At 39.9% G+C, this 26631-nt stretch overlaps 2 protein-coding genes across 4 annotated transcripts; both read right to left on the minus strand.

The window, feature by feature from the left end:
• Positions 1-279: 279 nt before the first annotated feature.
• akap10 (A kinase (PRKA) anchor protein 10) lies at positions 280-17952 on the minus strand. 2 transcript variants are annotated; one of them, XM_034113907.1, is made up of 15 exons: positions 17729-17952; positions 14850-14897; positions 14072-14257; positions 10008-10493; positions 7937-8035; positions 7723-7807; positions 7456-7579; positions 6975-7111; positions 4630-4774; positions 3553-3720; positions 3223-3329; positions 2379-2458; positions 1621-1673; positions 1439-1531; positions 280-1360 (listed from the first exon to the last, which is right to left on the minus strand). In XM_034113907.1, the coding sequence occupies exons 1-15, from the start codon at positions 17748-17750 to the stop codon at positions 1355-1357; spliced, it is 1839 nt and encodes a 612-aa protein (XP_033969798.1). In that variant the 5' UTR covers positions 17751-17952; the 3' UTR covers positions 280-1354. The 2 variants fall into 2 exon arrangements, with proteins under 2 accessions (XP_033969798.1, XP_033969790.1); XM_034113899.1 differs by having other exon boundaries at positions 2379-2461.
• A 3606-nt stretch (positions 17953-21558) lies between these two features.
• cunh11orf54 (chromosome unknown C11orf54 homolog) lies at positions 21559-26482 on the minus strand. 2 transcript variants are annotated; one of them, XM_034152280.1, is made up of 9 exons: positions 26465-26482; positions 25581-25649; positions 25392-25490; positions 24713-24786; positions 24524-24625; positions 23986-24162; positions 23562-23711; positions 22372-22488; positions 21559-22249 (listed from the first exon to the last, which is right to left on the minus strand). In XM_034152280.1, exons 2-9 carry the CDS (start codon positions 25645-25647, stop codon positions 22076-22078), a joined length of 960 nt encoding a protein of 319 aa, XP_034008171.1. In that variant the 5' UTR covers positions 25648-25649; positions 26465-26482; the 3' UTR covers positions 21559-22075. The 2 variants fall into 2 exon arrangements, with proteins under 2 accessions (XP_034008171.1, XP_034008180.1); XM_034152289.1 differs by lacking the exon at positions 26465-26482 and adding an exon at positions 26443-26460.
• Positions 26483-26631: the final 149 nt, after the last annotated feature.

Here is a 26631-nt window from a genome sequence, read left to right on the forward strand (position 1 = left end):
TTCAACTGTACTGTACAATTTGTGGATGTCAAGAGAAAACAGATGAGCCTTATTGAAAAAGTACTTACTCTTTCTCATGTCCAAAACAATCTGCTGTGTTAACATTGCCCCCTCCTGGTCAGAGGTGATAATAGTTCAACCTAGTCCTGTTGGCACCAGGCAGGTTACCACATACTAATTATGTTAGTATTGTAAAAACAAATAAGAAATGTATCACAACTACAACAAAAATAGCAATAATATACCAACTCTGACATATGTCAAAAAATAAGACAGACACATTTTATAATATATGTATTTAAATCAAACACAATTTAAATATATTATAGATTAAGTACACATACATACATGTCAGAAAACATTAGTGGTACATAGTACCAAGAGTCTTTTCTGGTTCTTTTCCACATCTTGGTAAGGGTCTAAATTAAAAAAAAGTTTTATTCACTGAGCACATTTTCCAGTTGAACAGTTCTGTCATCACTGATATTTGTGTCAGCGATGCATTAAAAAAAAAAAAAAAATCAGATCACCATAAAAAAAAGGGCTAACATTAATATATGGGGTAAACCAGAAATCTACATGTACATATATAGAACATTAAGGACATGGAGTTTGGAGTTTTCCAACACAACTGGAGCACTTAAGTCCATTAAGGGAATATTTCTTCTTCTTCTACGCTCTGTAAAAGGTGCCAGGAGTTTCATATAGGAGCTGAGCCGGTCCATGGAACAAATCTGCTCTCCTTCTGTTTCATTGTCACGTTTCCAAAAATGTTCTACAGTACGCAAAAACAGCCGAGGTGGGACAGCTCACGAGTGAACGGCAGACGACACTACTCCGACGGGCTGCGGGAAGCATACGCAGAAAACTGTACAACACTGATTTTTCATCTGCTTAAGCCTTACGTGGCTAACCCTTCAACTTCATCTAAAAACAAGGAATGCTTAAAAAAGGTGTGGGGAGGAGTGTCGTGAGGGCAAATTCAGTCTTTGTCACATTCTCCATAGGTCCGAGATAAGAGAGACATTATGTCCAGACAGTGTCAAGTGTGTGTGTGTTGTAGGTTTCCTTCCTTCAGGAGTGACTTCAGTCCGACGTAAGAGCTTCACCTTTGGCGACCTCACGCGTACCTTCGTAGTATTATGGAGTTGGAAGATTGGTGCAAAGATGTACTTCAACTTTATCATGACCCACCCAAGCTCACACATTCATACAGACACATTGGGGAGATGATCAAATGCCTTGTTCGTAATGAGATTAATGCAGTTCATTGTGGAGTGAGCCCTGCGTACAGTTTGTCACTGGTCTGGCCAGTGTCTGCAGGGCGTGATGGTCCTTTGGTTCCTCAGCGGGGTCATAACTGCAGACAAAAGAGAGAAGAACAAGTTATTACACACATCACCGCAGAGGAGAGGGCTTACCGGTTGAGGATCCGTACCTTGGTGGACTTGCCGGGGCTGTCGTGACCTGACTGGTGGACGACGTCGTTGACGATCATCTTGGCGATCTGCCACGCCATCTCCTCCTGCGCCTTGATAGGGATGTCAAAGCACAAACTTTAGCTTTAAACTGCTTTTAAGTATATTTTTTAAGTAACATTTTAGCATGTTGTTTCCTCACCTCGTCCGAGTTGCCTTGGACCCATTTCTTCATGGCTTGAGAAAAGATTGAACCTGAAGGAGAGCAGAGGGAAGGCTGAGTGAGGCTGCACATAAAGCACATACAAAACAGCACATTAACTTCACACACTGTAGCCTAATTTCACTTCCTCAAGGTGAGTTAAACATATTTGCGGCGTTATAATAGACTTAAAGTTTGGCATAGTCATTCTGTAGCCCAAATATCTTGTACTCTATTCTAGACCAAGAGAAAACACTCCCTACTATAATAAATACATGTTTGTTGCCTCATCTTAGGAGAAGTTGTAGCAGAGAACTGTTCTTGTATATTTCGGAAAGGTTTGAAAGCATGTGGAGAATAGGATTATGGAGAAGATGATAATATTAAAGTATCTATGATACTTCAGTATTTCATTTTACATTCTGTTCTATCTTTTTTATATGCCACATTTCTCTTATTTCTGTAACTTACTTGCACAGTTATGTTTATTTTATCACACTTTTATTATGCCTTTTTATTTTTATGTGAAGCATATTATATGTTGCCTTGTTGGAGGAGCGGAGACTGGGAGATGTTCAGTGCCAACAACTCTGCTCACTATTGTGCATAAAGCCTTTAAACCTTGATTCTTAAGATAAGGTTTATATTCATGGATGCACAGTAGATGTTATACACTGCACTGACATCAAATATGAAAAAGTGAGGGCCAAGATTCAAAGGAAATAATGAGACACAGAAGAAAGAGTGAGCTGTCATGCCTTTGGATTTCTTCACGTCCGGCTCTGGCTCGGCCTCCCTGATAAACTGACCCATCTCGTTCACCTTCCCGAAGGTCATCCTTCTGAGAGAAGAGGAGAGGGATGAAGACAGAGCAAACAGGCACAACTGCAACATTCTAAAATCACTGCGTGTGTTTTGTATCAATCCAAATTCAATGAAGGGGAAATAAATCCGACTGACTACAGTTGGGACTCGTCAGCTTTCTGTCCCCAGAGTCAGAACTAAACATGGAGAAGCAGCGTTCAGTTCTTATGCTCCAAATATCTGGAACAAACTCCCAGAAACATGCCGGTCCGCTGCAACTCTTACTACTTCTAAATCCAGGCTGAAGATTTTTCTTTTTGCCGCTGCTTTTAATTGAATTATTAACATCTTAAACTGCACTGTAACTTTTATCCATGTATTTTTTCTTTTAATGTTTACTTCATTATCTTTGCTTTTTAATGACTGTTTTTAAATGCCATTTTCCTAATGTCTTTCATTTTTGTAAAGCACTTTGAATTGCCTTGTGTTGAAAGGTGCTATATAAATAAACTTGCCTTGCCTTGCCTTGCCTTACAGCTTTGCCTTTCAATACAATTATTTCCTTTAATAATTTGCTCATAAAACACTTTGAGAGTGAGTCAATACAAACAAAACAGTTACAAGCATTAAAGCCAAAAGGCAATGTGGGCAATCAATAGAACATAAGAATATGGGAGAACAATGGAACTTGGGGGAAATGACCGATAGCTAAATTGGAGAACAGCAAATATCTGAAGAGTTCATTTAAAGAGATGATGTTAAACACCGATTTAGCCCTCTGGTGCATTAGACACTCACCCAGCGTACGGCCGCTGGTACAAGGACTCAGGGTCCAGGCTGGCGACGTCCACCGTGATCGCCTCGTCGAAGTTTTTCAGGATCTTGATCGCTGCCCTTTTGGCCCCCTGTTGCAGCGTGAAGAAAACATGAAGTGAATGTTTGGCAGCGTTACGGGCAACGTTGTTTTTCTAAGAAGACATCTAAACATCTGGAATACACTCCGCCCTTTTGGCATTTACAAAAAAATGTCTTCATTGTTAGCGTAATGAGGCGGAACAGGAGTAAATGTCAGGAGGAACATCCCCACAGGGGCGGAGAAAGAGGGGGGGGGGTTAACGTTGGGGTCACCTGAGTCTGAGAGCCCTCGCTGGCATTTGAACTTGAACGCTCGTTGTCCACGGGCCCGCCCTGACCCGGAGTGTTGACATTCACAAACTCATCCGCCCGCACCGAGTTGATGAGGTCACTCAGGTATTTGTAGTAAAGGTTGCTAGACAGGAAGCCTGGCATGTAGACCTGAACAAACGCAACACAACGGTGACTCTGTTAGCCAATAATGAGCTCCGTGATGTATTTCTGGGCACAAGTTACAAAGGTCTGTTTCTGACCTTTACGTGCCGACAACAGTGTTCAGCTTTCATTTCATTAACTTAAGGCAAGTGCATTTGTCATCGGTGTAATAGGACAATTTGTCAGTGACTTACAACACAAAACCTTTAGGAGGATCCTATTAAATTACAGAAAACAGCTCAAGCAGAAGATTTAATAATTATGTAGCTAAAAGTTTTAAAGGGCAATGTACATGAATTGAACTTTTCGGTTCAACTTTTCTATGTCTTAAATGCATTATAATCATAACTAAAATATGTTAGAAATCAGCTTATAGCACTGTTTAATAGTAGTTATAAGCTCTTATAATTACCAGTATTAACACCAGTGCATTTGTATTGGTGAGGAATCTGTGTTTTTCATTCATTACATACTTCACAATAGTTGTGTATATGATATGACAATAAACCTTTGAATCTTGAATCTGCTTTTTATTTTAATTAGTCACTCATGTTGATCAAAGGAAAAGATACAGCTTCAAAGCGTTAAAACGTTTTGTGTGTTGTTCTTATTCTAGTGAGTAATACCCAACTTTGAAGATAATTGTAATAGTGCATTATGATAAGGTTATAATGTAATTTGACAATGGGAATTATTAAACACTATGATCCTTTTAAAAGACAGGTTAGAGAGTGACCAGCAGTTATGATAATACTTGACCATGCAAACTTTATAATGTGTGTGATTATTGTTTGAAGCATTATGAACGGCTTAGTACTATACTTGTTAAGTGCTATAAGCATAATATAACGCATTATAAGTATGAGTTTCTAGGGTGCTTTATTGTATATTCTTGAATGTTTCCTATTTCTGTACCTTCTCCATGGTTGTCCAGGCCTGTCTGAGTGGAGTGGTGAAACAGTCGGGGAGTGGCCCCCCCTCTCGGCAGATATTCGACTCGATCTCCATCCGCACAGAGTCGCCAAAGCCCAGAGGGTTAGTGGCCTGGAGTGAGAAATACCTGAAGAGGAAATAGAGCAATAAAAGACGGAGTTCAGATGAGGCAATTAGGATTCAAATTAATACCAAAAATGCAATAGAATTCAAAAATAAACCCTTAAACCTAAATCAAGAATTGTATTGAGGAAATTGCATTTTTTTTAAAGCTGCAATGCCTCTGGCAAGCAGGACTATGGCATTTATTTAATATTATCTAAATATGAATGAAATATTGCAAAAATGATCTGCTGCTAATATAGACTAGTGACTGGGCTTTCTCCTTCGCAGTTCTTAACTGCACAAAGCAAACAGAAAAAGAAACACCTTGAAATATTTCTCAATCAAAAATCCTCCAACATCAGACGACTGGATTGCAACTGTCAAAGTGACAATAGGCAAGTCTTTTGCTTTAACTTAACATAACAAACTAAATGTTGATTGCACAATGTAATGGATTTTTGGAAAATGTCACCATCGTTTTAATGATTGGTTCACTATAAACCAGGTGTCTTTGCCACAGCGGTGCCAAAAATAATACCACTTGGGGGGAGAAGTTGTCTTTATGATAACTTTAAAGGTCCCATGTCATGGCCATTTCCACTGATCATAATTCCATTGTTGAGGTCTACTAGAATAGATTTATATTGTGCAATTTTCCAAACTCACATTGGTTTCTCATACAGCATCTCTGTAAACTACGTGTATTCACTGAATTTCACTCTCTGCCTTTAACGGCTCGTTGTAGCTCCAATAGCTCCAGCCCCCACCCTCCCTGTGGGCACAGTGTGCTCTGATTGGTCGGGACGTTGTGAATCGCGCTGAGCTCCGTGGAGGTGTTGTTTCCTTGTTAGCGATACACAGCCAAACACAGCCAAACTCATCCTGAGCACACACAAAGTCACAGCCGAAGTAAAAACAATAAGTGTGGCTTGATGTTGAGTAAGAAAAAGGTTGATAAACGCTGTGAGAATGGGTCTGCAGAGACAATTTCGCCGCGATCCCAACTGTCTGTTATCAGCCTGCAGCCAGGGAGGAGAAATCAGCAGAGCTGCCTGCTCCCTGCACACAGATGTGTGTGTGAGGAAGTCCGTGGATTGGTCAATTTGGACCAATCAGCGGGGGCTTAACGCGGACGTAACGTAACGACTCCACGGATTGGTCCATTTCGTTCCGGGTACGGCTTGACATCATGCCGTACCCGGAACGAAATGGAAGAATCAAATGGACAGTGACGTATCTCCAACGAGGCGTTTTGGGGAGGTATTTTCTGTGTTAGAGTTTTACTCGCTACAGGGTGTACTTTGAGGGTTTGTGACTCTGCACACCGTTTACATGCATAAACACCTTCATAACACACAAGGGGACGGGTAATAACCGGAAAAGCATGACATGGGACCTTTAAAATATGATCCATGTCGGAAATAATGTAAAAGAGATTGAGATGTAACCGAATACATATATCAGTTATAATCCCCTTTTCCTGTTTAAGTTCTAGTTTGTACATGTCAACCCATTAGTTTCTTTCCCAAAAATAAACAGAAATGTGAATGTCTGGCTACACATGCACAGCATTGAGTGCAGCTGTCTGATATGATTATTATCATGGCAGCTAATTAACAGTGTGTGGATTATTTTTTACTATGTAAGACAACAGAGGGTGAAAGTGCAAAATAATCGATACTGTCAGGAATCCGGCCAGTAATACATTCATATTTTCTAAAATGCAGCTATAATCATGACTATGTATTTACTGTGGTAATATATCCTCTGGTTCTAAAACATAGCGAGACTGGAACAGTAGAAGAGGTTTGATTGAACTATAAATATATACATTTCTCTTATTTTCTTATCACTTTAATTTATAACTGTTTCGTCCATGTCGGGATCCTGTAGGAATAAAGTTTCCATCTCAGGTTTCAACAATCAAACCAGATAAAGAAATATGACTTCTATCTTCCCTTTGTCCTAAAATCCAACCAGTGCCTGAAGTTGCTTTCAAAACAAAGCTTAAACAACTAAACCAATAAACAAAAAATATAACAATAAATAATTATCAAATACAAATAAAAAAAACAGTGAGAAAAATAAACGTTTAACTATTAAATATTACAAATCAACGATAAGCTGCAACGTTGACAATCACTTAAAATGATCTTCCTGGCTTTTGGTCACAAATAGCTTTTGAAAGGACAGGACTCTTAAGAAGCTGAGTGGAGACCTACTTGTCGTAGAGGATCATGGCGTCATTCTGAGCCTCCTGGCCGTCGTACTGGCCCTTTTTAGCTGCTAGCTGGTTCTGGAAGTTGTCCGCTGCTAGCCAGAACTGCATTACATTCATCGCCTCCTCCTTTTCCATGTACTGCGAGGAGGAAGAGACCAAAACACCTCAACTGAAAGTCACTGTGTTTCAGGGTTTACTGTGAGTGTATACACTGACACAGTAAATAAATGTTTGCTCCGACAACGTTAGGGAGTGCTGGGCTTAATTGTCACTTTATCATAACAATAGTTTGAGAAATATCTCTACCGAGTCCTCACTGTAACATACGTAAATAAACAGAAAGTGTTTTTGGGGTAGTGGCAAGAGAGGACAAGTGTTTACAGTAACGAGGAGGCGACATGAGGCACAGTTTGTGTACAAAAACAAACATAAATTGCACCGTACTGGAGTGAAAAAGGTGTTTAACAAATGGGCCCACTCACCTCAGAGAAGTAGAAGAGAGCTGACTCACAGAACAAGATGTCAGCCAGGAACACGGAGCCACTCGTCAACACTTCGATCTGGTATTTACAGAAATGATGGCTCCGCAGGAAATCACTAAAGTGCCTGGATAAGAAAGAGCAGGTGGGAAATGAATGCAAGGGGAAATGACAAATGACTCTCGTTGCACTTTAGCTCTACTGTGGAAACATGTCGACAGGGAAACCTCTTTCCATTAACTCTTCCGGAAAATAAATGGACACACTCACTGTTGCTCCAAGATGATGAAGACTACCGATTGTGCAACGACAAAGCTGTTTGGGTCCACCATGCCATCCTCTCCACATATCTTAGCTACACAGAGAGCAGACAGGGATATTATTCAAGATGGATGCATTACAGTTTTTGTGACTGAAACCAAAGCACGTAAAATCGGCTCTCATATTTAAAAAAAAAAGTGAGTTCCTAACGTGTGTTTCTTACCCACGATATCATTTCTGATTGGTTCTGTGATGGGGATGGGCCTCACAGCATCTGGAGAGATGTACCTGGTGAAGATGGTGACTGCTTCCTTCTCTATACCTGCGGAAGACAAAGACAAATAGCTTTAAAAAAAAACAAAAAAACAGTTGCAACATGCATAGTAGTGTTTTGTGTGTCATCACAGAGAGGGAATGTCATGCTAAAAATACTTTCTTCTTGGGATAACTAACTATGTCCAACACACACTGGTAAAGCCTCTGAATTTAAGAATGTATTTTTACATTAAAAAGTGTACTGTGGAATTTGTTTATCCCTAAACATAGTAATAAAGTTAACATTGCCCCCTCCTGGTCAGAGGTGATAATAGTTCAACCTAGTCCTGTTGGCACCAGGCAGGTTACCACATACTAATTATGTTAGTATTGTAAAAACAAATAAGAAATGTATCACAACAACTACAACTGGCTAAAAATAGCAATAAATCACTTGAAATCACTTTAGGAAGGGATCTATTTGTGGCCTGTAGGGACAGCTGGAACAATGTACATATGGACCTATCATGCTATATTTAAATGATATATTGTAGGGCCATACCTATATAAGGTATATTTATACGTTTCTGTTTTCAAAATACCAAACAGATCATGCATTTTAGCAATGCCTCATTTCGCTCTATTTGCTGTTCTCCAGCCCTGTTTTTGCAGGGGTCTGATTCTGTGAGCTGCAGCTGACCACGCCCCCCTGCAGGAGAGGGGAGCGTGCTCTGATCAAGTCAGAAGAGGGGGAGAAAAATAGATCTCCGTCCTCCGTGTTTTATTATATTATTATATAGAGTCGTTATTCATTTGTTTTAAAGCTCAATAAATAACAAAGAAGACCTTTGACCGGCACTTTTCTAATTTTGTCCGGAAGATTTAAACTTTAACGGACATCTTGACCGGCGAAAGAAAACCTAACTGAAACTCTGCCGCACAGTCCCCTCGTTCCTTGGAAGAGGCGGAGAGGTGGGTGTTTGTCATCTGCTGGTGGACTAACCGGAGAGAATTACAGTGCTTGCCTCGACGGGGAGGGATTGCATACAGCAGCAGGAGCAAACGCTTGCCTCGGGGAGGGAGAAAAAAAGCCACAGCGGAGAATAAACAGAAGGGTAACCATGGCAACCATGCGTGGGAAGTCTTCTTCGCTGCTTTTGTGGCAGACTACAGCGCCACTTACAGGCCTGGCATATGTACTACAGCGTCTCCAGCGCTTTCGAGCCGTGGCCCAACCCCACATTCCCCTGATAGGTGGAGAGTTGGCCCAATAGCCGTAGCGCCACCGTCCTGACGTCAGGACAGTGTTCAAATCTGGATCAGTTTTTATCAGATCCGTTGCAGCCCCTTTTTTAGAGATTTGGGTATGGAGGAAAATAGAGAGGGTTTCACACTTGGTGAGAAATTTTAAAATCATAAAAAAAAAAATGTCAGTTGTAGCCTGACAAAGCATCGGACAGTGGTTATTTTATCTGACCAAATAATTTCAGGTCACTGTTAAGAAGAAAAAAATGCTCTCCACCATCCTTAGGTAATAGCCAGGTTTCATTCATTTTGAATCCAATTATCCTTGTCTTATGATATTAGGAGTCAGGTGTACAGATAAACAGGTGCTAATATCCACTACGATACCTATAAACCGTTCAGAATAGTTTTGATTGATTTCATTTATTATTGACAATATATACAAATTGGATTCCTGAAATATGCATTAAAAAAAATGCAAAGCCTCTTTATTTTGTGAAGAAGAAGAGACTGCAATGGGATGGCCAGGAAAAAGGGTGCCAGTCAAACACCAAACACTGGAAACAAATAATATAAATATGGCCTTTATATTAGTTTTAAGTAATTTTGTGAATTTAGCAAAAATCTAACGTTTAAATCTGCCACTATTTTTCAACTCTTCAGTAAAAGTGGATCACATTGAAGTTGCATGCTTTATGTAGATTATGTTTTTCCGCTGCATTATATCACTGAGTATGAAAAAACATATATAAACACAAATATAAAAGAGAAGGGGTTGTTTGAAGTTGACTCACTTTTCATGAGTTCAGAGAGGTCTTGCAGCGTGCTGTTGGGCTGCAGCTTGCAGGGAGTCCCAGTCCCGGAGGGGGTCTGCCTGCTGGGGGTTTCTGCTCGAGGGGTGCCGGGCCTCAGGACACTTTCTGTGATGGAGGAGTCCCGCCGCTCCGTGTGCACCGCCGGGCCTTCACTGCTACTTACCCTGCTGAGAACATCGGCCGTGTGTAGGCCGAGCTGCGGGAGGTCCGGTCTGCCCGGGGAGGCGGGAACGGGCTCCGCCAGAGAGCTTTGTTTGACAGAGTTCAGGCTGTGCGCTCGCACGCGCGACCAGCTGGTGGCCCGGAAAGTCTCCGACTCCAACCAGAAGCGAACGAGGTGGTCGGCGCCCCGGTGTTCCATGAAGTGCACGTAGTGAGGGATGGCCATGCCGTCCCGCAGGACGTGCTCCACCGTCTTAGAGAGCCGGGAGCGGTCCTCCTGCTGATAGTTCACACTGGAGTGTCCTGGAACATACAAATATACACACAGTTAAGTTATCAATTTATAACTTCAGGCTTCAATTACGGCTTGACAGTAAATGGGTATGTTGAAATTCGGATAGATGTTATATTATATCAATCTTAAATGGCATACGTTTATTTGCCTCCTTTTAAAGACAGCATTTTAGTTGTATTACATAACAAGGGATGTTTTTCTTTAAAATGTCTAGGCCTGTTCTTTTATATGCCTTTACTTAGTTATTCATTACATTCCCATCACTGATGATTATTTATCTTCAATCTCTTTGTGTTAATATTGTGTTATAGCAGCAATAGTAAACATCACAATATAAATGTTATATTGATTTTAGTTTTTTTGTCAAAAGAATTCTGATATACAAACTTTGACTTAGAGAAATTTAAATTGAATAGATATAAAAAAAAACATAAATCAATTCAAGTTTTTTAAAGAAAGTCAGAACATAACAAATGTCATCACCCCAATGCAATTTATGATTCAACTCAATTAAAAAAAAATATTAGTGTTAAGGTGTTATATTAGTGGGGATTTGTATTTGTAAGGCTAAGATCATATACACTTTTTAGTAAAAATGCACATGTCAAAAAGATGTATACTACTAGTATTCCACTTCAATAAGAGCAGCAAACGTTCTATTATTTACAGGCTTCAACTTTCATAATCGAGTTGAGTTGCAACATGAAGTGAAAAATAAAAAGTGGATTCTCCGTGTTCAGCTCTATTAGTTCTCCTGAACATTTGGTCCAGACTGTTGGAACGTGTGCTGAATTTAAACTCCTGGATATTTTCTTGTGGATTTGGACTATGCAATTTCACAGATGATTTCACCCAGACAAACTTTTCAGAGTCAACATCAAACAGTCATTATTGAGTGTCTGAAGAGGTCAGCAATAACTGTGGTTGCCATAGCACCAAACTCCTGTATGGATGTCATATGATTTCAGTGTACTTTGCCTTTAACAGAGAATACCTGTTGAAGATACACCATCCTTAGGGACAGCAAGCACAAACTACCAGCCATCAAAATAAACAAGGGAGCGCACTCACTGAATTTAAACCAGACTCTTGCTGCGTTAGGAATAAGAGCACATCTGCTGTCTGAAGCGTGGGCTGAGGATTTGTGGTGTTATGTTTGCTGCTCTTTTAAAAAAATATTTGTGCGTCACCCACTGTAAACCTCCCTCGCATTCCTTAAGATCACACAGGGACGCCACATCATCACAAAGAACCTGCCTCATTTGAATATCTTTGAACAGTCAGTCAAAGTTTTTAAAATGCCCCCTCACATGTGCTACAGCTGCGTGATACTCAACAGCCGTTAAAGGAGAGCAGGGAAATCATATGATTACGTTTGGTTTACACTGTCACTGCACTGTTAAGATTAATGATTAACTCACACTAATTCCACTATGTATTTAAGTCTCACTTTAGGTTGAACTGCCATGGCTGCCTAAGCGCATTTCTGAGGAGTTAGTTTGAGGGAAATGAATTACACACAATTCATAGCTTTGTGACGTAGAACATGGGGTTACAACGGGAAACCCAGAGTGTTAAACTAAAAGAAAGAAAGGTAAACAAAGAATGTCAAGCAGAGTTCAGCCTGTGGAAGGAGATGTATACAACACTAAGGGTGTATGTTGGTATAGGCTGTTTTACACGCCGAGTTATTCCATCCATCACTTTAATTTTGCTTTATGATGATGTTTGGAAAATATTGAGTATATAAGTGATTATTTGAAAATAACCTCTGCTCCATTCTGTAACTCAAGAGCCTGGATGGCGTTTTAATAAGGCAGTAATCAAAATAAAAACACACTATTGAACAAAACATGCGATGCCTTTGTTAAGGTAATGTGAAACGTCACCGCAAAGCGCCCTATCCTTATTCATACTATTACAAACCCTTGCTGTTACTCACAGTCAACCATAATAAGTGTGTGACCTCAGTTAAGCCCCTTAGTGTTCAGGGCTTAAGGCCGGCTTAGGGGAACGTCGGGGCGGGGGTCGAAACATTTGTTTTCTTAGTGAAATGACCCGGAAGTATCTTAGTGGCAGCCATGATAAGTTTGAATTATCTCAATGTTAATAAAAGGTGTTTCGATTCTTCCTTTCTGATCTCCTTTAGCATAGGGATCATCCTTTACCAAAGGACAGGAGATAATGCTGTCCCAGAATTCCTTGTGGCAGCAACATTTAAAGAGTATATAACATCCGACATCACTGTTTAATTAAACTCTATGAATAACATCCTTCCTAAGAGGTGTGAATGTGCTCTTTCATCACCTGAATTGTACAGCATTGAGATTGTCACTGTTGCCCACTCATAAACACTAAAGTCAAGACTGCTGTCGTCTAAATGGAATTAGAATCAATCACATCTTTCCTTGGCCTTATGACGTTTCAATCGAGGTCAAGGAAAAGCATTTAGAAAAAAGACAAAGGATGTAATTTGTTTAATTATTCAAATCGCAGCCTGGGATCGGGCCGAACCTTCTTCCTCTTTCTTTCTCTTGCCCGGTGAGTTTCGTTCTCATTCTGCTGTCCGGGCTGCGGCACAGGTTCCTCCACCTCTCTGACTCACCCCTGCTATTCTCTGGGCAACTTGCTCGGGCAGTTCCTGTCATTGCTTGCTCATTCCACAGGTCCTGCCACACTAAATATTCACCACCTTGTATCATAACGTAAGCAGAATCTAATTTTAGAGCACTTTGGATGAAAGGGCGGAGCTGTTTTCTTACTACATGACCCCGAGAGAGGAGGCCTTACAGGCTGTGGAATGTCTGAGTGCTCATCACATTGGGTGCATGAAGTTGTGAAAGTGCTTCACACAAGATTATTGAAGGAGTGTTTTCCACTTGCATAAGCCTGTTAAAGCCATTTCAGTGATGCAAGAGACGACTCAGGTATGCTATAGTAACAGCACATTAATATGAGGAACCCATTTTTTCCTTTAAGGAAGCTTATGAAGCAAACTTTGCCATGTTTATAGCTCTTTATATTGGTTTAATTATGATCATTTCTATATTATAGGGAGTTTGTATACATTGTTTTTGTGTTCTTATGTTGAGATTTTATTATTTGGCAGAAATTCAAACACTTTTAGATTTGTCCTTCTGAAATATTTGTTTCCAGTAAATCTGGTATGACTCAATTAATCAGTCAATTGTCAGAAATAAACTAGCTTATAATTAATTAGTCTTTCTGTTACATTTCAAACAAAAAAAGGCACAACTTCTCAGATGTTTGCATTTTAAATGTAAGGATTCCCTGCTTGACTTTGTGTTATATGACAGTAGTAGATAGTGGTATTTGTTGGTAGGAGATAACAATGGATGTAATGGTTTCTTTGTTCTCTGGAAACTATAAAGGTAATTTTCTAATATTTTCTAAAAATGTTATAGACTAATTGAGAAAATCATAGACAGATAAATTATTAAGGAAATAATTGTTGTTTCTAGCTCTACTCCTTTTATTGTTGTTTTCTTATGTGTGCTATAATAGACCTATATTGTTTTGGGCCCTCATCTGTTATCACTTAAACACAAAACACATGAGTAAGTACCAAGATCTCCAAAGTGAGCGGCCTCCATGTGGCTCGGCTGTTTCTTGAGGATGGCGGTGCGCCCCCGGGCGAAGGAGTCCATGTTGGCGGAGATGGCGTTGATGGCCACATGGCTGGGCCCGGCGGACTCCTGGATGGCATGGTGGTTCCTCAGTCCTTGTGATGGTGACTGAGGGCTGGGTGGAGCTGTGAGGGAGCATGGGAGACAGAAAATAGGCATCAAGCAAAAATAGAAAGAAGAAAAAGAGTCAGTGTGATGTGGATGAAAATATATTTTGTTGTAAATGTTTTTCAAAGCGCTCACAGTAAGAGTATAGAGGCCTTGAGGTGAGATGTGAGACAGAGTGCTCAGTGTTTGTTTGACTGTGAGCTGTATGTGTTTCACAGCTTCAGGTAGAAAGGTTGTCCTTGTGACAATAAGGGCCAGCAATAGTGAAAGATAGCAAACCAGATAAAACAAAAAGCCATTTGAAGTGAGCACACTTGTAGAAATGTTTTAAATACAGCTCATTTTGTCCACAAATGCACCACAAATAACCAGTTGATAATAAACACTATTGTCTGTATTCTTGTCATGTTATATTAAATTACATTTTTTAAATATGTATATCTTTTTTTTCTTTTTTTTCCAGTGAAAACAACTGCTTTCGGATCTAAGGAATAAGCTAATGCAAGTATTGTCTATAAATAAAGAGTAATTAAAAATAGAAATTAAAATGTTCACTTCACAACATGCTTTCACACTTTCATATCCTCACTGAGGAGACTATGAACTCACCTTTATTTACTTTAGCATCTGTCACTCTTTCAGGTTCTTTGCTTTTGGCTGTGGGAGAGAAAGATGAGAACAGGGGTTAGAATCAGAAGCATTTTCATTCACAATACAGGGCGTGACCAGCGAGAAGTCATTCATAATGAGATGCAGTGACAGGTGAGGTAAAAGGGATGGTGCTGTGTGGTGTCGCAGCGGGAAAAGACTGGAACTCACTATCTAGTTACGTAATGACCTAGTGAGGAAATGGATACGCTAGAAAAACAAACAGATCATTCGCTGCAGACCTGCGTCCCTGCTGCTGACGGATGAGGAAAAAAAAGGGAAGCTGTGTTCCGATATGTGAAAGCCCTCTCAGTCCTCATTGTATAGTAAGCAGCACTGAGAGGGCTTTCATACTCTAAGTCTTTTTAAGATTTGTGACCTTGGCGATGAGCTCTGGTGGGTCCTTTAAACTGCTTTAAAGTCGAGGGGAGTTGACTGTCTGACAGCTTTCCTCCAAAGCACTAAAAGAGGTTATTATTTCAAATAATGTATACACAGCATTATAAAACACATGCATAATGGACAACTATTCAATACTCGAGTATTTGGTACCAGTCAAACTCTTTGGCCAGCTGTCGAATAAAAACTGAAATATGTAGCCTGCATTAGAACAAATGCAGAGTGGCAGACATGGTGGCAACCACTCATTAGAGTGACGCAACATTCATATCTTCAGATTAGGCTGTTGCTGCAAAGGGCGGTCAGGATAGGTATCAATTTCAAGTACTGACATTACAAAATGGACTGGGAACAAGAGTGGGTAGGTTCTGATGGGCTGTCTGTCAGAGCGTGACTTTTTAAAAGTCTAAGCTCCAACAACATCCTCTGGGCAGAAGTGAAACATGGTTTAAATAATAAAGCATGTCTTTGGAATTAATACATATTCATAGAACCACAGGGATGTGCTGTAATGAATGTATAATAAAATAAAAGCTTTGCAATAGCTGCACCCACGTACGTGCACGCATCGATGCGTCTAGCATTCACACACAAAGCATCACAAACACTTGACCTCTATGCAAAATGTCAAAAAACTTTTGAGCGCCTGAAGATGGAGAAATGTTTGTGGACTGGACAAACTAAAGAGCTGCTGTAAAATAATAATCAGAATGTCGTTATTCTCATACTGCCTGTGCTGCAGCACCTATTTTCACCCTCTGTCTGAAACCAGAGCCCAGTCTGCTCTGATTGGTTAGCTGGCCAGCTCTGTTGTGATTGGCCAACCGCTTAGAGGGGTGTCGGAAATGTCCCTCCCTATAGCCTGTTACGTACAATGTTTTAGAGTGCTAGCCAATAGAAGCGCGAGTTTTACATGGTGTTGTCATTATGCTATGGAAGTAAACAACCAGCGTTTCCAGCAGGGGGGGTGGGAAGTACATGCTAGATAAACTCTCTCTCTCGGGAGCCTTTACCAATACTATAATACCAAATAATAATAGATGAACAAAGTGCAACAACTAAAATATATCAATTTCAACTGGCAAATGAGAAGATTCATGTATTGGTCCAGGTTACTAGTTATTATTTAACAGTACTATAATTGCGTTGCCAAACTTCACTTCATTACAAAACTTTGTCTGCACATTTCAACCATGTGCCTATACCAAGCATCCAACTTCCTTCCTGTCAGTCAGTCATGAGTATCATCCAGGTTCAGAGCATTGTAAGTGCACCCGCTCTCCTTTTTTGTGTGACCTGCTGTGTCAGCTGCTTTGACTGCTGTAGCCTTTCAGGAAAAAAATACTACTCTCCCTCTAAAAGATGAACAACTTTTGAAGAGTTATAACAATGAAGCTACTGTGAATAGTTCTAAAAATAAACACAAAGATACTCCAGTAAAAATCGGTTTTACAATCACTGCTTTGTTATTCTGCCCCTTCACATCTATTTGCTTTCTTCTAATCAATGAGATGATTCATAAAATGTAGGGCTTGTCCTTTAAAAACACTTTGTAGGAAATGTATTAGCTACACAATTCTAAACTGCTGTAGTCTGCTACTACTATTAAATGTGTCGAATAAATAAAAGATGCACCTGCACTACAGTCTTCCAAATGAAGCGAAACCAATTTCTATCAAACAGTTTAGAAAAACATGGCATATTACAACGTGTATGAAGAGCTTGTACATGAAAGCTGAGCTATTAGACTATATTATCATTATTTGACTTGGTAGCCAGCAAAAATGCTTCATCATGCTTTGGTTTATAACTAAAACTGCAGGTTCAATTCAATCAGTTCCTTCTACTTAACGTTGAATGATGCTGAGCAATGTTACCAACGTTAGCTACATCCATTTTGGTCAAACTTTTCTCAATGAAGACTACACACATTTTCTTTATAATAACCTAACAACTCTAATTCAGTTACAACGGACATTTAATAACCTTTTTCATACTTATGTCTGGTTAAACCTGAATGGAAATGTATTGATAAAGCTAGCTAGCTGCCATAGCAAAGTTACACTTATCAATTGATGGCTATCACAGATATTGGTGTTCGTTAAAGTTCATAACATTTAGAAGCACTATTTTATGCAAACACTGTCATGGTAATGTGTCTAATTAAAATAACATACAGTTGACAGCTCTTTAGGGTGGATTTATTTCCTCCCTGGCTAACACTAGGGCAAGCAGGATAGAGGCCACCGCTAAGCTAACCATGTCACTGCAGTGAGCAGCGGCGCGGCTCCACACACACCGCTGTGTCCGCGGACGATTTACTGTCGGCCGCAGTCTCGACAACACTAGTGCCATGTTACCGGGACTACTGTCTCCTCAGCCGGACTCTCTTTGCTGCGAGACAGCGTTGACGTTGCAGCCTTCAGAGGGAGCTTCCTCACCTTTCCTCTTGAAAAACGACATGACGGGTTTCACACTCTGGACGTTTCCTCAGCTCACTGACACCGTCCCGTGAGTTCGCGGGTCCCTTCATTCAAATGCATCTGTTCTTTACACTCCTGACGGGAAAACGGGTTATTATCGCAGCCCCGGTGAGTGCTGTCAAATTACAATTTTCGCCAAATCCAAACCCAGCACAGCGGCCATATTGTCAATAAACGTCTTACTTCCGGGCTGGTGCGGCAGCAGCATTGTGGGAAATGATGTGTTACCTGTTCTGGCCAGGAGAGGGCGCTGTTTCAACGCTAGAGAAACACAGCCTTTTAAGACAAATTACGTATTAAAGGTCCCATGTCATGCTTTTCCGGTTATTACCCGTCCCCTTGTGTGTTATGAAGGTTTTCATGCATGTAAACGGTCTGCAAAGTCACAAACCCTCAAAATACACCCTGTAGCGAGTAAAACTCTAACACAGAAAAGACCTGTCTATGCTGCCCCAGAACGCCTCTTTGGAGATTTCTCTTTTTCTTCCTGGGTACAGTGACGTGACCATACCCAAATGGACCCATAGAGACGCGAAGTCCCTCCCTTTCCGGGAGGGCTCCATGGGACCTTATTTCGGAAAAATTATGTATTGAAGTCAATGGGGAGAGAAAGATTATCTTTCGATTCCGTTTGAATTGTGCCACGAATTACACTATGATGTCAAAAAAAATGTGTCGTAAAACTGTGAAACCGCTCAATGAACTACATCTCCTGTCTCGCACCACACACCAAGACGGCCGTCACGTTAGCACATTTCACTTCTTTCTTTCAGAATGAGGCGAAAAGTATGAAACGAGGTGAAAATCACTAGAAGTCTGGGCATGTTGAGAGCTGTACATACACAAAAGGGGAGTTAGTTGGTTCCGTAAGAGCCAGCATGCAGGACCGGGATTCTGGGATTTGTAGTCTTTCTAGTTGCGTATTTTTCATATGATGGGGGTGCTGCAGCCCCCTCAGCACCCCCCCCCCCCCCCCCCCCCCTTCCCGCGTCCATTCGCGATGTCTCGCTGTCTCGCAGACCCCACGCAGCAAGCAGGAAATTAGCCCAGCTCACACTGTCCGCTCCTCGCAGCAGCAAGCCGCGCAACGTCCCGCCAACACGGCACCCAGAACCCACGCAGCATTCTCATCTGTTTGTCATTACTGGTGTAATTTTCTGGTTGCTAACGCCATTGTAACACATAATCACTGATGTTCCGCTGTAACGGTGGTGGAGTCATCTGAACATAGTGGGCAAGCTGACCAATCAGAGCACAGTGGGCTCATAAGGAGGGGGGGGCAGGAGCTCCAACAAGCCGTTTAGGACAGAGAGAGTGAATACACATACTATACAGAGATGCTGTATGAGAAACCAATGTGAGTTTGGAAAATTTCACAATATAAATCTATTCTAGTAGACCTCAACAATGGAATTATGATCAGTAGAAATGGCCATGACATGGGACCTTTAAGGTCTCTACCATTTATTTGATCAATCATGCAAAATTCACATTTTTAATAAACCCCCAGTCAAATTAATGCTTGTCTGTAGTGTCTCTCCTTATTTAAATATTTCATTTATTCTTAAATTATTATTATTCTGTTACTATTCTTTATTTAATTTGTAATTTATTTAGAATATTTGTCTGTGCATGTGTTACTCTCATGTCTCATCTATGAGATGAGAGTAACACATGCATGCGTCACTTCTGGGCAAAAAGGACGGCTCCGCCCACTTTTGGGGGAAAACAAAGCTGTCATTTGAATGGCGGTCAATTCAAATTCTGAAGTTTTTGCCAATCCGATCAGAAATTTAAGAAAAACTGTGGATTTTTGGATCTTCAGAGAGCCCGATTACAATGGCCAGACAGGCAAACAATTACATGAAATCATTGGAAATCGACGAGCGGGCTCGATATATGGTTAAATATAGCAGTAGGCGATCGATGTCCATAGATGAGAGTCTCATCTATGGACATCGATCGCCTCGCCCACCTTTGGGGGAAACCAACGCTGTCATTTGAATGGCGATCAAGCCTGAAGCCACACAGAGGGTGTTTCTCAATCGCGAGTACGCTTGCTTGGTAGCACATGTCTGCCGAGCATCTTGCTTCAGAAGCGAGGCAAGAATACTTCCTGGCATTCGGAAAACAAAGAGTGGAACAGGCTAGCAAGTGTGCAGGTGTGCGTCATATTAGAGGCCCCGCCTTACATTTTCCGCCACAGATTTGGGGAAATTGGTCCGTGCGCAAAGCATTGTGGGGATTTTAAGACCGCGGAGTCTACACATGTGCAGCCTCGAAATTTCTCCTAACGAAGTACGCCGGGCTCGGTAGATTTCCAAGTATGCTGGAGATTGGAACAGTACGTCGGCGGCACTCGAAGACGTAGTATGCTTGAAATAGTGGCTCTGCAGCAGCTTTACTCGCGATTGAGAAACACCCAGAGCTCTTCTTTTACTGTCCTTTTTTCTTAGAGGAAGTACAGAAACACTGAACTCTGGATTTGTTTTAATGTTTGAGGTGCAATAAACGACACAGCAGCTTTTTGGCATGATAAAACAATTATTTTCCGCCTCGCTCATGAGAGTAACAGCTGTCGAAAATTACAACCTCGCCTACTGATTTTAATTTAACCATATATCGAGCCCGATTGTCGATTTCAAATGATTTAATGTAATTGTTTGCCTGACTGGCCATCGTAATCGGGCTCTTTGAAGATCCAAAAATCCACGGTTTTCTTAAATTTCTGATCGAATTGGCAAAAACTTCAGAATTTGTATTGACCGCCATTCAAATGACAGCGTTGTTTTCCCCAAAAAGTGGGCGGGGCCGTAATTGAGTGTTACTCTCATTTTTATTCTTTAATAATAAACTTGTGTCTTTATAAGCTCTCCTTACTGTACATTTCTGAGATGATATTTAAATGTTTTTTGTTAAATAAAATAATTAATTTATATAACATTCAAAAATAAATCTATGTTATTCGTGTGATTAATATATTCTCAATAATACTAAGAAATAATAAAAAGTCATAAAATCATTATTATTACTAACTTACCTTATGAACTTACCTAATTGTTTGTACAGACATATTCTTTGCCTCTTTTGTCAATGACTATATATAAAGTTGAAAAATAAGTAAAGTAATCTTTCAACCATAATTCCCTAACAATACATTTACCATGCATATTCAGTATGTGTTTTTGCTTAATTGTGTGTCTCGGGCAATTTTCCATACCCATGATACAATGGTCACCGTTTTCACTACAATGACTAAATGTAATATTGCTGCTGCTGCTGCTGGTCCTTTTATAATTGATGTAACTGTACCAGAAGGCCATGTTTGTTTTATATAGACAGTAATAACGTAGCATCCAGGGTTGACACTTAATTGTTTTGCTTCATAAAATATGAGAAAATGTGAAAATCAAGTCGGAAAAACGGGGTTCATTTGTTTAACTCATGGCTATTTAAGTACCAGCACAGGTGTTCTCACTAGTGTCTGATTAGACCTCTGCTATCACACCTCATATATGCAACTAAAGATCTGAGATATCAGCCAATCATATTCTGTAAACACTTACATTCTCCTTAATATAAGCCTAATTAAGCAATTACGTGAAAACACCAGCATGGGTGGACTGAGGGTGTGTTTTCTTTCTGTGCAAACATTTCATAGACATCGTTTGCACAATGTGTTATCATGATGAATTGGCATGTAGTTCATGGTCCCATATGTACTATAATTGGATTTATGAGGGAATGAGTGATGCACACACTCTACTGCATTCAGTGAAAAACAGTCAATCCAAAAATCATTTTTACTATGAAATGTATTGATTTTGTTTACAAGAAATGTATGACATTTTTTAGAGATGCAATTTGAAGGCAAAGATTTATAGAAATGATGCCTATTTTATAGGAAAATTAACTTTTTTTTTGTTATTTTGTACATACAGTACATACATCATATAAATCACACAGTGCTTGATTCATTTAGATAAGAGGTTTTCAAAGTTTTAAATTCAGTAAAAAAATGAAACAGTTGACATTAGTTCAAATAGAATAGCACACACATGGGTGATGTTGGTTAAAAATATCAAGTCCAGTGGTCCAGTAGTTTGGGAGATATGTACTGTTTTCTTATTTTCCCAGAACCAGAAACTAATAAAAGCCTTCATTTATTTGGTTTAAGGTAAAGTCAAACGGATTATCTTGAATCAATTGTTGATGAATTTAAAGGAATAAGGCTTAGAAAGTACACCTAAGGGAGGGGTTTCCAGGTTTTGTCTGAGGGGAAGCCCACAGTCATTCATCCATCTTTCAATCTCTTCCAACTGCATGGGTGTCTTTGGGCCTGTCGATGCGGTACACAAACTCTGCAGGCATGAAGTAGCCGAGGTACTCCACACTGTCAGGAGTGGTGTCGATGTAGTAGTGGCCACCTTCTCCGTGGTGGCTGAAGCAGTGTGTGTGCTCCACGCGCAGGTCCAGACCCTGGGTACATACACAGAAAACACATGAGCAGAACCAATACAACGCAGCCTACTTTTAAATGCATGGCTGATGCTCATCTTGTGTCCTCGCCTCACTGAGATGTGTGTGTTTGCTTTACTCACAGGGTCTCTGGATACCAGCACTGACTGGCAGATGAGGGGGGCGCTGACCTCAAAATGCTTGAGCCAGTTGTTGACGTCATCGTTGTTGTCGAGGGGGCAGGCAGAGAACTCTCTAGGCTGTCCATGAGAATATACAGGGAATTAAATCAATTTGTTTAGTTATCAGAGGTAGGAGAAGCATTCAGATCATCAACTTAGCAGAAGAAGTAATACCAAAGGGTTACAAGTTAAGTCTAAAGAGCATCAGAGCTTAAAGAATAGGTAATTATTTGTGTTGTCTCTTATGTATTATTATGTATTCTTATTATAGAAGGGTGTTAAGTGATGAGAGAGATTGCATTCAAATGTACAACTGTATTTGTAAACGAGAATGAGAATAAACTGGAAAAGATCTAAATTCAAAGCTCAACTTAAATAAATAAAAATATACTTACATTTTCAAAAAAGTATCTTATTTGCTCAACAGCCATTTTCAAAATAATATAAATTATCGTTTTGGATTATAATTAATGATGCAATTAATTATTTATACTGCGAGGTGTCTTGTGCATTTTATTAAGCGATCAATAAAGTGTATCTTAACCTATAATAACACATCATAAATAATGTATTGATTACATGTTTTATTAAAGGTAGGGTAGGTAAGTTTGAGAAACCGGCTCGAGATACACTTTTTGTTATATTCCATGGAATGCTCTTAACATCCCGATAGCAATGAATATCAAAGTGCTTTGACAAAAAATCCATTAAAAAATGTCATCTGTGGAAGCCGTGGTACTGTAAAAAGCACGACCAATCATTTTAGCCGGCCCGGCTAAAATAACTGGATGGCCTACCTGCCTGTCAGCCTTCCATCTGTGCACAAGCTTATCTCGTGCCCTCATTGGTCATGTGCGCGTTCGTGTGTGTTGGAGGAGGGGCTCTGTAAGGAAGTGGCAGATTTTCTCCGGTTGTGTATTTTCAAATTCTAGCGATCTCGAGCCGGTTTCTCAAACTTAATCTTTATAAATAAAAGTTAGTAAATGTGGAGTAAAAAGTCAAATATTTGCCTCTGAATTGTACTGGGGTAGAGTTCAAGTTAAATACAAAAACCTCAGAATTGTTACTATTATGTTATACTGTATTGTAAGTATTGTGAACCACTGGCAACTGCAACAAATCATGTGTCTTGTATCATGTCCAAAATGTACCATGATGTGGATTTTAGCTTTCCCTTTCTGGATGATGAAGGTTCCTCCCAGAGCCAGGCTTTTTTCAGGGTAGTGACTCTCCAGAGTGTTCCTCATGGCCGCCACCAGACTGTGGTCCCCGGTTCTCTTCTTGGCCTTCACCTCTATAACCTGCAGAGACACCGGTGAAGAGGACATGACAGCTCAGCATGTGCAGTCACTTCTCTTTTGTTAATGTTTATCCTACCAAATATTGGGAGCACACATGTGATGGGGCTGAAGTTCACACACAAAAACATTAGCGAGGGTACTAACTTGCAGATAATTGTGTTAAAGTTCATATATAACCTGACCCGTGTTCATTATTGCCAAAAGTAGTAAAAAATGACGTTTTGAAGGATTTCCACATGATTACATGATTTGTTGTTCAAATAAGACACAGTACCTTTCCAGGCTTCCCTTCACACGCGTACAGATTGCCCAGAAGTCCAAAGTTGCAGTCAGAGAATTTGTTGCTGTATTTTTCCTGCAGACACTGGCCATCAACGGGATTGATGGAAGCGAAGTAGCTGCTGTTCACTGCAGGCCGTCCCTCCGCTTCGGTCAGAACCAGAGGCATCAGCTGGGCATGAGAATATTTAGTCACAAGTGCTTTAGTCTTTCTATTTTTCCATTGTGTAATATAGCAAGTGACACATGCTAGCATAAAGTTCTTCAATCTCACAACCACCCAACGTTTTACTTTCCTTAATCCAATATTTGCTTTGTAATAAGACAAGCTGGTAAAAAAGGTTTACATAAAAAATTAAATATCTGACTGTTTTCATTATTTTTTTGCCACTTTGACAAGTTATTTTTGTACATGTTGTGCAAGATGATATCTGGGGCTTCCTTTCTAGGGGAAATAACGTTAATGCTGCACCCTTCAGAAAGCAAGTGAATGTATATTAGCCAGAGTTTGTGATTTGATGTAAAAAGTAAACCTCTGCGTTCATTCCAACTACTCTGGAGGGAGCAGCTGCTGCGCCGAGGACGAAGGCTCCTGGCAGCTCCAGCTCCTTCGATATGGTGTTCATGTTGTATTCCTGGAATGAGGAGAGACGGCTTTGTAAAAACCACATCACCACAGGCTGATGATCATTATCTCCATGCAATATTTTCATTAAATCTACCTTATGCTTCTGAACCAAGGGGACCAGGTACGGCACACCACCAACATCAGTGATCCGAGGCTTACCACACAAGCCTGCAGTGATAGGACAGAGGTGATGGTAAGTAAAGCAAAAAAAAAACTATGAAGTATGAATGGTTTTGCAAGAAATCAATATGATCTCTTCAGCGGCTGAAATAATCAGGTTGACAGTTGTGATACATTTAGTTTTCATACTGTCTATCATATTGTGTAATTTGTAATAGTTTGCTCATTATTAGATTGTGCTTTTCTATTTTAGTACGCGAAGACTTCACAATTCTGACGGATTTCATTTTGCAACGATTTCACTTTTTGTAATAATCAATCGTATAATATCTTTAACCGGACAACAAATAAATCTCACTTTTAAAATAATTATTGTTACTCTGTAGAAAAACATGTGCAATACATCCATACTTGAAGAATATGAAAGACTTTGAGGGGCTGATATAAATGGAAGTGGTGCAAAAGCTTAGGCTTACAGTAGGTGTATTACATTGTGCATAGATTGACAAAATAAACATAGTAGGGCATGCATGGGGGATCTGATTTTCACAGTGTATTGATATTCTGCCACTTACATAAATCATGTGTATATATTTTTATTTTACTAACTGCACACTGTTGTAGAATGCAGTGTTCTTTTCTGATGTTCCTACCTTTCACAGGAAACTGGAAGGGCTCCTTGGTGAGATCTGGACACTCCACAACACTCACCTGAACTTCAGCAAAGTTATCTTCCAGGCCTGCTTGTAATACTGCAACCAACAATAAGTCGTTACCATTAGCATACAAACTCTTAATGAACATTCTGTTTCATAAACATGCATGTGTATCAAAGTCCATACCACCACGTAGTTCCTCTAAATCTGGCACGTGCAACTGAACCTTTTCAGTTTTGCTGACATCAGCCATAACTGCAATTCAATGTAAAAGTAAAATCAGACTTTCAGAGGTGCAGGACCTTACTGTTAAAGCGAAAAAAATCTACTGTGTTGTTGCAAACAGACTGTATATATAGAAAGGCTGCAGACCAGCCAAAGAGTAAACACTAACAAGACAGTTCCGGTCCCAAATTGAGTTTCGTGTAAATGTATACAGTTCTTTAGAGCACTAACGAATAATATAATATACATTTTGAAAATAATATTACAATCAGGTATCATAAGTTAATGTAGGCACACTTAGAGACTAACTAACAATGAATAAACATTTCAACGTAAACGGCCAACACTAATACAACTATACCCATTTGTACAGACAATTACATTTTCTCATTATTTGAAGCCTGAAAATATTGCAATTTTATGGTATTTTCACCAGTTTTCTTTTTTGCTAAATGACAATACTGTTGTTTGGGCTGTGGGAGAAATCTTGTCAGTAATTAATAGAACAAAACTACGTTACTTATATTCAAACACATACCTACAAAACAGAGCAACTGATTATTTTAGGATACGTACAAACAAAAACACATAAAGTTTCATGTTATAACAAGATAGACGCTATATTTTATAGAAAAGTTGTAACATGATAGTGTATTTATAGCCTAACAATAACATCAATGTAACCACGTCAAAAATATCTTGATATGACAAAGTTTCACGTTATAGCATGATCCGTTTTTTTTATTTTCTGGCGTTGCAGCAATACACTGTTGTGGTGCATTCATTTATGGAGAACAAACATATACAGTCTATGAATAAATACCGAATGAGAAGGTCGTATTTACTGTGTGACTCGGTGCAGTTGAAAACGGAAGTAGAAAGAGGGAATCCTCTCGCTTCTTTGACACTTCCGCTTTCTCTTCGATGATTGGTCAGATGATCATCCGTCACGTTGATGACGTTAAAACACTTCCTGAGTAAAACTGGGGCAGGAAAAATAATTTAACATTAG

This window comes from Trematomus bernacchii, unplaced genomic scaffold (genome assembly GCF_902827165.1).
Source record: "Trematomus bernacchii unplaced genomic scaffold, fTreBer1.1, whole genome shotgun sequence".
NCBI classification, from domain to species: domain Eukaryota; kingdom Metazoa; phylum Chordata; class Actinopteri; order Perciformes; family Nototheniidae; genus Trematomus; species Trematomus bernacchii.